Below are 11,821 nucleotides of genomic sequence, written 5' to 3'. Positions count from 1 at the left end.
ATGAGATGACACATCATACGTGTTAAAACACCACATTTATTTTAAAGGATCGTTCAACAAGGACAGCATTCAATCTCAACACTTTCAAAGTAAATGGAGCATATTTTGAGTCCCACAGAATTGGGAATGTACTATCTTTGTCTAAACACTGAAAAATCAAAGACAAAGTCTGTAGACATTATCTCTTTTGCAAGAATGTGCAAACTTCTGTAATGCTTGTACATTTCAAGTAACAGCTCATTTATGTAACAGAGTAAGGAATGCATTGCATTTCTAAGGAAAGTTTGGAATGTGCAAGCAGCTGATATTGCACAGCAAAAAACAGGGCATGTAAACTATTGTTCAAAAAAAAAAAAATTAAACCAACATTCACAATTAGGATAGCACTGCCAAATTTTGCATTTCAGATTTGCAGATCTGCTTATGTGAAGCAACCAATGAGAAAGAACTAACTACGCCCCTATAAAGTGCAATTCTATTCTTCAGAACAGAGATTAGCAAAGGAGATTGTGTATAAGTCTGACTATCTATGGTGATCGAGTCAGTATGAGAGTGTTTAGGCCGCCTGTGCAGTGAAGTGTATATTTTCAGTGGGGTAACTCATGTGGAACAAGTTTGTAGTAAGCACCACAGGATGGGCAGCGCTGGGCTTCACCCTGATGCAACCAAAACCAAACCACTGCAGTGTTATCCTCTTCACCTTCAAAAAACAAAGACACATAGGTTAACAGGTTTGACCAAATATCGTTAAGTTGTTATGATGGCTCATACTGATAATAAACACATATTAGACTAAAGGAGGAGTAGTAGACTAGTTAGCTTTGGTCTTTATTTGCAGCAGCCTTTGAGTCAGCACTGCCATTGTTAAGTAAAGCAAGTAAACATCCTAATGTGTCAATATTTATTAATGAGAGACACGGATGAACACTGAGTTTTACTAAAATCAAAATGACAGTTAAATCATACAATCACTTACAAACACAGCCAACAATCCTCTTGTTGGTTATGGAGGGGACGATATGAGGGTCTTGTTTGGAGCCTGCATACTCCTTCGGTTTCAACATGTTATACGGATCCTAGTTGAGAAGACAGCATTGATTGTTCTGAACTCACACAGCACTCTTTATTTCACAAGAAGCCACAACAGAACAATAGGACACATTACAAGACGCTCACAGTTCCTTTCTTGGACGCCTCCAACACAATCTTCTCCAGACCGGTGGCCTGCTCATCATCTGTGGGAATGCCTGAACACAAGTTCACAAATTAATAATATTGCAGACCATGACTGCAAGGTGTATTGATGTTCCACAAGCATTTTATTTTTGTCGTTTTCCACAATTTTTAGCAAATCATTTGGCTTGACCTACTTAAAGATTCTACTGGAAGCCCATTTCTGACTCATAAGGAATAAATAATCATGCATACTGTATGAAATAAATTGAAATTATGAGGCCTAATTAGGAGTATGACATAAATTAAAACAATTACGAGAAAGCCATAGTTATGACACAAAACATAAATATAATAGAGTAAATTTTCTTATACTTATGACTTTATTTCAATGACAGAAGGATTATATTGTTATAATTAATTGGTAAAACATCATAAATATAATTTAAAATATTTTTTGGTCATAATTTCAAGTCATCTAATAATTATACATAATTATGCCTTTTGTAATAATTATGACTCAAAATTAAGAGCTAATTTCATAATTTCGAACTTTTATCTCATGATTTCTATTTTTCTTTGATCGCATTTCAACTTAATCTTACAATTATGATTTACTAAATCATTTTTGGCTTATGTGGCAGAAATAGGCATCTATTTGGCACGAAACGTAAATCTTCCCTGCCATTACTGTTAGTATACAACAAACTATTTCTATTTCCTGCAAGTGCAACTGAAGTTAAATAGGATGACAACTAGTAAGAGGATTAGACTTAGTACGAATTCACTGACAACTCTTCAAGGAGGAAATAACGATGAAGCATTTCGACAAAAACGATGCAATAGTTGCATTCAAGCCCGTGTGTATATTTTTAGTTGACTGTATATTTGAGGCGGTGGGCGAGAGATGCTGTTGCTACTCAAACAGGCGATATCACTATCAATCTAAGCTGTATTTTTCAGCGCAAACCGTCCAAACACGCACTAAAAATAAAGTCATTGATCGACCAGTACCTCCAGACGCCAGTCCCCTAACTAGAGCTTGAGCTGGCAGAGGCTGACGGCTGTAAACAGCAGCAGCAGCACGGGTCGCTGGTCTCAAGAGAAGCCTGGCCGCCATTCTTACTGATAAACTGCGCATGCGCCACAGCTTCATATGAAGAGCGCCGCGGGAAAAGCGCAATGCCGACATCTAGCGGTCTGGACGACTCAGACAAGAGAGAGAGAAAAAATTGGAAACTTTTATTTTGTAAGAAATAGTATTTTATTAATAATATAAAAATATTTTATTATTTTATTTTATTATTAAAGCATTTTATTATTATTTAGTAAACAACATAAGCAATAAACAAACATTAAATCTCTTTGTTTACAGTCATGTGGAGACAGTTTGAGACAATGTCTAAAATGTACACAATACAATATAATTAGTTCACACTAAGTGGTAGTACACTAATTCACAATGTTCACATTTAGACATAATATACTAATTATACACAATGCACAGTGTCCACATTTACAGAATTGTGGCATGAGACTGAAGACTCGTTTCACAGTTTAATATCAATAACTTGTGCAGAATGGAGAAAAATATCATGCAGTAAACCTCAGTATACTGTAATAAAGAGGGAAACAGAAGAAGAAAAATAACAAAGGAACAGAGCACAACGTAATTTTTTAAAATTCACAAATACTGAGATTCTTATTCAAACAGCCTCTTATATATTGCAATGTGCACCTAATTTAACAAAATCTGAATTTTCGAAATATTTTTAACTGAGAACTAAAATTATAAGTATTAATATATTATTAATATTAACTATAGAAAATATAGAAAAAAAGCTTCTCTTCTTTTATTGTGTTTATTTTTTATTTTATTTTTTTATTCTTTTTTTATTAACAATATCAGAAAGATACACATACACATTAGAACAAGAACATGTGGGGGACAGAGTAAAAATTAAAAGGTAATTAAATAAGTAGCCAAGAATAATACTAATAATATAAAATAAATAAATCATAAACATACATTCATACAATTATTTTATAATCCTAAATGTTACAATTTATTTATGAGTTTTTCCATAAGATTGGATGTAAGCTTCTCTTCTTATCTTTATTAAAACGCAGACTCGCGCGGCTTTAACCGGCTTGAGTACACGCTGACGTCATGACGGCGACACGTTGTTATTTTTTGGCGCGAAATTGTTCATCCGAAGGTTCCGTAGTTACCGCGCGTGAGAATGTAAACAGCGCTGGATTTGGGATTTAATTTCGCGTTTCTTGTGAAGTTTGCTCTGCAGTTTGGTTTTAAGGAGTGTTGTAGACAGTAGCCGAGCTGATTCTCTGATTCTCTGATTCTCTGTACAGTTAACGTGTTAAAGTGTCTCTGCGGACTCCGGCGCTGTTGTTCGCGGCGCGTGAGAATGGCAGACGCCGGTGAGCTGAGCGGAGGAGAGGAGAGCCAGGAGGAGGAGGTCATGACCCCAGCGGAGCTCATCAACAAACTCGAGGAGGTCAGACATCTAACGGGTGCTACAACCTACAATAACACTATGTAATAACAGAATGTGTTTTCATAAAAGCGATCGGTCACCAGTTTGAAGTAAGATGAGAGAAACTTCCAAATAATGAAGAGTCTAAGTAACAGTAACGTTACCAGTCAAAAGTTTGGATACATCTGTATTTATAGGAATAGTGAAGTTATCAAAACTATGATAAAACGCAGAGAAACTCGTTATACTTAACTTTTTTTGCTCACTACATACAGTACAAAAGTTTGTAAACATTATGATTTTATGTTTTTAATGAAGTCTCTGCTCAACAGTGCTGCATTTATTTGATCAGGGGAAAAAAGTTATTTTAAAGAACTATTTCTATTGTAATATATTTCAAAATGTTATTTATTTCTGTGAATTTTCAGCATCATTATGCTGATTTGCTGCTCATTTATTATTGGTGCTTATGCTCAAACTTTTGCTAAAAATTATTGTTAGTATCGTATTGAAAAGTAGTATTTAAAAAGTGCTAAGCATTATGAGAATAAAACATTTGAAAAATAAATGCATGCATTAGATACAGTCTATAATATGAGTCTTATTGCAGAGCAGACACATGCTTTCAGGAACAGTGTCAGTCAGTCTCCTGTGTTTCAGGCTTGGCTGAATGAGAAGTTTTCTCCAGAACTGTTGGAGAACAAGTCAGAGTTGGTGGAGTGTGTGATGGAGCAGATCACTCACATGGTACGGATCTGTGTTTAGTGCTTTTTACAATGGTCAAACATTGCATGTTATATTTAGGTAGCTGACAAACAAATTTGTTTTCGATTAAAGGGGAAAGAATATGGGTGTTATAACTGGAAAGCCATTTTATGTGGTTTCATTGTTTAATTTAATCTTTTTTTTCCCAGTTATAACCTTTTAGTCACTTAAATCGATTTTTTTAGTTAAAACAAATAACATTAAAAACATAAAACTGTTTGTGTCATAAATAATTATACAAGAATTTTAAATGTATGCACAATAATGCTAAAAAAAAAAAAATCACATATATTGTATTTTATATACAGTATATTTAAATTTCTTATCAGTTAATCATTTATATTTGTGTACGCAGGAGGAAAATCTGCAGCGGGTGAGGAAAGGTGATGTGAAGGCCAGTGTGCATCGCATGGAGATCGATCGCATCCGCTTTGTTCTGAGCAGCTACCTGCGCTCAAGACTTCAGAAGGTATCCTGAACATGACTGCAATATCATTTAACTGCTTTTATTCAAAGTGACTTACACTCCACAGACAGTTCCCTCTGGAGTAACTTTACGGATATGTGTCTTTCTCACAGACTCCGTTATGGTAGATCATGAAATACATGAGTCTAGACCCTGTCAAATATCTAGCCGTCCTTACAGATGGTTTTAAGATGTTTTTTGCTCTAGAAATGATCTTTAGCATCCTGTGTGCTTTGAGGTGAAGCAATGGTAAATTGCACTGTAGGTATGTTATCTGGTACTTGCATGTACATATATGGTTGTTAGGACTGTCAAAAAAAAAATTAGAATTTTGAATATTCGTCGAATTTAAAATAAAAATCTACATTCAAATGCAAAAACGTTGCATTTGAATTTTAGGTGTGCGTCAGGCTGCCTTATCAGTGGTGCACAAGATGCGATTAGATGTAAGTGTCGTTGCATTTTAATGTTTTTCATAGCTTATCCAGTTGAACCCGGCGTTGCTATGTTGTTCATTCAAAATATTGTGGAAAAAGAGAACATCAATGCGGAGATGGTTGTTTACGTCAAAACTGAAACCAAGCCATTCACACAGAACACATATTTATCGCATTTTCTTGAGCGACATCTATCACCGTTGCACTCGTGTCTCACACAAGAGAAGACGCATGTTTAGAAAGCCATGAAAAATTTATATAAGTTCAAATTTTAAAAAACACGTCTCGAGACTTAATGGCGTTTTTTAATTTTGATGTAGCAGCATAGAGAACAGTACATTATTTCAAAACCAATGTAGTTACAATTTTCTCTGCCATTCAATTTTTCTTTTTTTTTTTAACATAATATAAACAAATTAACAAACAAAATTAAATAATATTATTAATAACAATCATTTTAATGGTTCGGGAGAGGTCAGATATATATTTAATAATCAAATTCCATATTAAATAATGTTAAATGTTTGTTCTTGGTCTGTGGTAGAGACTGTGGAAAGGATGTGTAAGGGAGATGACATTTTCCATTCAGAAGGGAAGGGTCATTTGTTTTATTCCTCCACAAAGTCTGGCCGTAATGGCCTTACATATTCGATCCACTTTGACCAAACTTTTCTGAATACATTCTTCTGAAGACGAAGGGAAAAAGTGATCTTTTTCATAACATAAATATAATTTTCAATATTCATCCATTCTTGTATTGTGGGGGGTTCAGGAAGCAACCAGCGCCTTGTAAGTGCTTTTTTACCAGCAATTGTTAGAATGCCAAATAGGTATCTTTCAGGCCATCTTGTCTGGAGATTCGTATTTCCTAAATATAATGTGGAAAAGTGCAAAGGCAGTGTAGTGTTAAAAATGCCGCATCTCATGTTTTTAAATGGAAAAAGTACTCTTCGTGATTGGTTTTCGGTCCTTTGTATTAAACTATACATGCATACATGATGCTGTTTTGTTTCTAATTGTTTAAGCAACTTAATTATATATGAAAAATGCATCCGTTTCAACTCGGGGTTTTTTTTAGTAATAGCAAGAGACTGTACAACAATCACGTTACATGATTTGACTGATTTTTACGTAGAGAGCATGACCGCTCACCGCATTAAGAGAAACGATCATTCATGTTTCATAACCGCTGGCCAAATTCAAAAACGAAAATAAAATTAAAACATCTTTGAGAGCAAGGGGGCCCCCTGCTGTTACGCAGCTTGCGTGTTCTGCATATAGGGAGGATCGGCTCTGCTTTGAAGAAACGTGCATTACTAATGTTTTGCTCGATGTGACCTCAGGAGAGAAGCCCCTAACTTAAATTATGCCTTTTAAATTTGAATATTGATCATATTTAAGTACAAAATTTGAATTTAGTTTTTCAGCCATTTTGACAGCCCTAATGGTTGTTGTCTCATTTGCAGATAGAGAGGTTTTTTCCTCACGTTTTGGAGAAAGAAAAGTCACGTGCTGATGGAGATCCTTCATTTCTCTCTCCTGAAGAGTTTGCCTTCGCTAAAGAGTGAGTTCATACTGAATCCTTTCTGTTGTCTGTATCAGGCTGTAGGCAGACAGTGTGGTAAAGTACAAATGGATTCAGAACATTCTTTTAATTTCTATGAGAATGATTGTTTTGGGCAGAATATTGAGTGTTGTTTGTGATCATCTGTGTGTGAATTAGTTAGTTAATTCACATAATTCACATTGTGACGTGTGTGGTCTCCAAACGTTATATGTTGTGTGTTTAGGTATCTGGCCAACACAGAGGTGTACCTCCGAAACGTGGCTCTGAAACACATGCCCCCGAACCTGCAGAACATTGACATGCTGAAGGCTGGTGAGAAACATTTCTTATTGTTTTAAACTGATATTTTAAGAATAGTAAACAGTTAACCAACATTACTTTTTTCCTGTTTTATGTATATGTATTAGTGTATTTTTCAGTTATATTTGAAAAATATACTAGTCAGAAAATACTAGAAGTCAAGGTCAGCAAATATGTTTTTATAATATCGTAATCCGTTCATTTGGATAAATAAAGGTACAAAAGCTGTTTCTTGGGTGGTACTTTTTAAAAAGATACTAGTAGTATGTACCATTTCACTACACTAATATGCAGCTTTGAGGTGGTGATAATATTTTTTTTCTGGGAGTAAAAAATTAGATGTTTCCACAGCCCAATCAGTCACACAAAATTAATATATATATTTTAAAACTCCTGGATGATGATTACATCTAAACTGAGTCTAACCAGCCCAGAGTGTGCATATATATGCACCTCTGCATTTATATAAAGAAATGGATCAGAAAAACATCTACACTAATGTTCTTTTTTTTTTTTTAGAAAGAAATTAATACTTTTATTCAGCAAGGATGCATTAAATTGATTAAAAAAAAGTGACTGTAAAGACTTTTAAATTGCTATTTTAAATAATTGCTGTTCTTTTGAACCTTCTATTCATTAGATAATCTTGAAAGAAATGTATCAGTTTCCACAAAAATATTAAACAGCACAACAGTTTTCAGCATGGATAATATAAAAATGTTTTTAAGCAGAAAATCAGCATATTAGAATGATTTCTGAAGGATCGTGTGACACTGAAGTGTGATGCTAAAAATTCATCTTTACATTTTAATGTATATTACAATAAAAAAAAAAGTTCATCTAAATTGTAATATTTTACAATAGTGTTTCTTTTTTTTTTAAAGGAGTCATATAACGTTGCTAAAAAGAACATTATTTTGTGTATTTGGTGTAATGCAATGTGTTTATGCGGTTTAAGGTTCAAAAAACACATTATTTTCCACATACTGTACATTATTGTTGCTCTTCTATGCCCCGCCTTTCTGAAACGCGTCGGTTTTTACAAAGCTTATCGTTCTGAGAAGCGAGGTGTGCTCTGATTGGCCTGCTATCCAGTGCGTTGTGATTGGCCGAATACCTCAAGCGTGTAACGTAAATGTAACAAAAACAATAAAAATGTAACAAAAACAATAAAACCCACTATTAAACAAGGCATTTGTTGCATTAAGTGAGGACATAATTACTGATTATAATGACTTGTACTGTCTTTTTATGTAAACATTACCATGTCTGCATTTGTGATTGGAGAAATGACAAACAACAAGCACTACTCTACACAGCTCAAAACTCGCGTTTGAATAGACAGTGGCAAATTCTTTAAATATGAAAACATACTTACAGGCTGTGAGTCAGAAGCGCCAGACTGTCTTTGCGATGTTGGAATTGCCCCACTTTATAGAAACAGCATTTGAGCAGCTGGCAGGCTACTCCCAGGTTCAGGAAATAGTCCTCCGTAAAATGTTCTGCACACTCTCAAATATTTGGGTTGAACTGTTCTGGAACGGTGTTGTAAATACTGTCACTTTCACAACGAAACACAGCTGTTTTAGGGGGGCGTGGTCGAATCTTAACTTTTATAAAGAATATCTCTTTGGTTTTGAGACTTTAGTCTTTGCAACTTCAGTGAACTTATCTATGCACGAACAGCTTGTAACACTCCAAAGAGAAAGGAAAACTTGAAATCACGTCATATGACCCCTTTAAATAAATTTTACAAATAAATACAGCCTTGGTGAGCATGAGAGTTTCAAAAATGTAAAAAAAATCTTACCAACCCCAACATTTGAACAGTAGTGTTAATTTGTCAATCTAGACCTAAATGGAATGCTGTAACTATGATGGTTTTATCTGGTGGCAGTGGTTGTTGTTTAATCGGTGTATGTGTTTGTTTGTGTGAAGTTCTTGAGCCATGTCTGGACTCGTTTGTGTTCCTGAGAGTGAAAGAGAAGCAGGAGAATATCCTGGTGGAGCCTGAGACAGATGAGCAGAGGTAAGAACAGCATAATTTTCTTTAAGCTCAAAGCAGTCACACACAAAGTTTGGGAATCTATCAAACCCATACTGTTTGGTCACTAATCTGATAATCCAGTAATCAGGTTACAGCCTGGTTAGGATGTGGTGTCAGAAGGCAGTGGCCTGTGGGCAGGAGAGGGCACTAGTTTCTGGAACAGTGTTTGTTGTTTCACAAACAAACTCTTACCAGATTGTTTATACCCACTGTAGAATTGGTCATTCCAGGATGACACACAAGTTTTTAATACTAGGGGAAGATCCTCCAACATGTTCTCTCTGCCGAGTCCCTTTATCCATTAAGCATGTTTTATTAGATTGTGCTGGTTTCAACTCGTTGAGAATTTTTTTTTTCAGTTAACTCTTTTGAAGAGATTTTTAACAGAGTTAAGCCAAATACAGTTTTGGAGTTTTTAGCAAAAATAAATTATAAAAACATGATATAATTCAGCCATAATATTTATTGCCATGAAAATAACCACAGAAGCTAGAGTGGCATCAAACAAACAAACGGTAACCAAACTCTAAACTCGGGCTGCATGATCCATCGCGATAAATCGCAATCAATATTAGGCAAAAGCTGCAATATTCATGCGCGCATCTTGTCAGTGAAGCACAGTTCTGTGATCAGTAGTAAATCTCTGTCCGATGAAATTCCAAATATGCCCTGCAGAAGAAACCCAGGAAGAGCCTATCGCTGTAGCTGAATAAACAGAAGATTTAACTGCTTTCATTGATTCAACGTGACTAATAAACACACGACTATGACAATATGTGCTTTTATAATTTTCCTTATAATAAAGTATATAATAATGCAATGCCTTTATCACTGCTTAAAATACTATGAAATATGTTGTGTGCCTTATTCTGGTTAAGAAGCCATCACCTCACAGAAGGATTTATTTCAAACACTCGACTGACGTTATGAAGTGAGTTGAGTAAAAAGATGTTATTAAATGTGGTATTTTCACGTGCTTTCAGATGGAACAACATTTACTACACAGAGCCGTAGTTCACTGAGAAGCTATGCAAAAACTTTATTATGAAATCGCGCTGCGATAATATCGATGGTATCGTAGGTGTTTATTTTTATTTATTTTTTGCGTATCTTGTCAGTGAACTGTGACTCTGTGTAGTAAATGCTGCTTCATCTGGAAGCACGTGATGGAGATTTACTGCTGATTACAGATCTGGCTTTACTGGCAAGATGTGCACGACTGTCGCATGCGATTTATTGTGCAGCCCTACTCTAAACTGAATAATATTTAATAAAATGCCTTGTATTCTCTTATCAAAATTGACAATGTCCTATAGGTGGGCAGCATTCCTGTTCGTTTTAATGAGCAAATTCAAGTGAATTCATAAATATATTCCTAAACAGTATTTATTTGGACATCTTTGCTGTTGTCTCTCTCAGGGAGTACGTTGTGGACTTGGACGAAGGTTCGCAGCACCTGATGCGTTACCGTACTATAGCGCCTCTAGTGGCCAGCGGTGCAGTGCAACTCATTTAAACCTGCAAAGCCTCAGGAACTGATTGAAGATGCCACAGAGGAACAGATCGTCTGCGTACTCCACCCTTACATGCTAGATGGGCAGCTGTGAACATCCGTCAGCCCTTTACAGATCCTGTCTGGACCCGGAGTACATATGTACATATGTTTGAATCCAAAAGCATTTATATTTTAAAATGCCTAATTCTCATCATGGAACTGACTTAAAAGTAGTATGGATTATTATCGTTGAGTTTAAAAAAGTAAGAAAAAAGTACTAATCTATAAAAACAAACAATCTTTGATGTATTCTGACAAATGGATATGTAACAAACACAGTATTGTTCTCTTGCTCTAAGACAGTCTGAATGGACGTTTATCTGGATTGTTTTGAGTTGTTAATAACGTCCAGCAAAATTTCATCACATATTGACAGCTCAGTTATTGCAGTCTGATCAGAAACTAGTGAACTCTTGCTCTGAAACGGAAGCTGTGGTTTTCTCTGAAAGAGGGAAGTTGTTGGTTTGGGCGTAAATGGTCATTGGGGTTTTGCTGGTGTGTTAGAATAAAATGATTTTATTTATGTTTCTATGTTGGTCCTCCCATGTTTTTTGTGTTGCCTGCTGCATGTTTTGTAGTGTATTAAATCTAGCTGCTAAAATGATCTCTCTTAAACTCTTAAGTTTGTCAACAGGATTTATGGCATAATGTCAGTAACCACATAAAATTATTTAATTCCTCGGTTTCCGAAAAAACACATTTATAGCAACATACTTGGAAATAAATCTGCATGGTTAATCTTTTTGATCTTTTATTTTAAAAAATCACAAAAATCTAACCTTTCATTGGAGAATAAGAATTTAAAATGGGGGGGAAATATTATGAAATAAATGTTTTTTATTATATGCTCTAATACACATTGGCCACAATTAACGGCACCCTTTTATTCAATACTTTTTGAAACCTCCATTTGCCAGTTTAATAGCTCTAAATGTTCTCCTATGATGCCTGATGAGGTTAGAGACACCTGACAAGAGATCAGAGACCATTCCTTCATCCAGAATCACTCCAGACCA

The 11,821-nt window shown here is 35.2% G+C and overlaps 2 protein-coding genes across 3 annotated transcripts; one reads left to right on the top strand and one right to left on the bottom strand.

Moving 5' to 3' along the window:
- Positions 1-16: 16 nt before the first annotated feature.
- LOC131546215 (cytochrome c oxidase subunit 5B, mitochondrial) lies at positions 17-2,346 on the bottom strand. Its single transcript, XM_058785612.1, has 4 exons — positions 2,188-2,346; positions 1,177-1,247; positions 977-1,076; positions 17-700 (listed from the first exon to the last, which is right to left on the bottom strand). Exons 1-4 carry the CDS (start codon positions 2,327-2,329, stop codon positions 588-590), a joined length of 426 nt encoding a protein of 141 aa, XP_058641595.1. The 5' UTR covers positions 2,330-2,346; the 3' UTR covers positions 17-587.
- A 982-nt stretch (positions 2,347-3,328) lies between these two features.
- On the top strand, positions 3,329-11,336 carry gins4 (GINS complex subunit 4 (Sld5 homolog)). 2 transcript variants are annotated; one of them, XM_058783704.1, is made up of 8 exons: positions 3,329-3,418; positions 3,544-3,689; positions 4,329-4,415; positions 4,789-4,902; positions 6,803-6,900; positions 7,127-7,215; positions 9,142-9,232; positions 10,670-11,336. In XM_058783704.1, exons 2-8 carry the CDS (start codon positions 3,600-3,602, stop codon positions 10,764-10,766), a joined length of 666 nt encoding a protein of 221 aa, XP_058639687.1. In that variant the 5' UTR covers positions 3,329-3,418; positions 3,544-3,599; the 3' UTR covers positions 10,767-11,336. The 2 variants fall into 2 exon arrangements, with proteins under 2 accessions (XP_058639687.1, XP_058639686.1); XM_058783703.1 differs by having other exon boundaries at positions 3,329-3,689.
- The last annotated feature ends 485 nt before the right edge of the window (positions 11,337-11,821 follow it).

The sequence above is a fragment of the Onychostoma macrolepis genome, chromosome 08 (assembly GCF_012432095.1).
Source record: "Onychostoma macrolepis isolate SWU-2019 chromosome 08, ASM1243209v1, whole genome shotgun sequence".
NCBI classification, from domain to species: Eukaryota; Metazoa; Chordata; class Actinopteri; order Cypriniformes; family Cyprinidae; genus Onychostoma; species Onychostoma macrolepis.
Note: the sequence above shows the minus strand (reverse complement) of the source record. Positions and strands in the feature narration are given on the sequence as shown.

Bases quoted from the DNA above. Each gene is read 5' to 3' on its own strand.
- LOC131546215 (XM_058785612.1), bottom strand. From the start codon at position 2,329: ATGAAGCTGTGGCGCATGCGCAGTTTATCAGTAAGAATGGCGGCCAGG. The intron at 1,248-2,187 runs GTACTGGTCGAT...ACTTGTGTTCAG, and splicing joins TAGGGGACTGGCGTCTGGAG to GCATTCCCACAGATGATGAG. The intron at 701-976 runs GTAAGTGATTGT...TGTTTTTTGAAG, and splicing joins GAGGATTGTTGGCTGTGTTT to GTGAAGAGGATAACACTGCA.
- gins4 (XM_058783704.1), top strand. From the start codon at position 3,600: ATGGCAGACGCCGGTGAGCTGAGCGGAGGAGAGGAGAGCCAGGAGGAG. The intron at 4,903-6,802 runs GTATCCTGAACA...TCTCATTTGCAG, and splicing joins TGCGCTCAAGACTTCAGAAG to ATAGAGAGGTTTTTTCCTCA. The intron at 9,233-10,669 runs GTAAGAACAGCA...TGTCTCTCTCAG, and splicing joins CCTGAGACAGATGAGCAGAG to GGAGTACGTTGTGGACTTGG.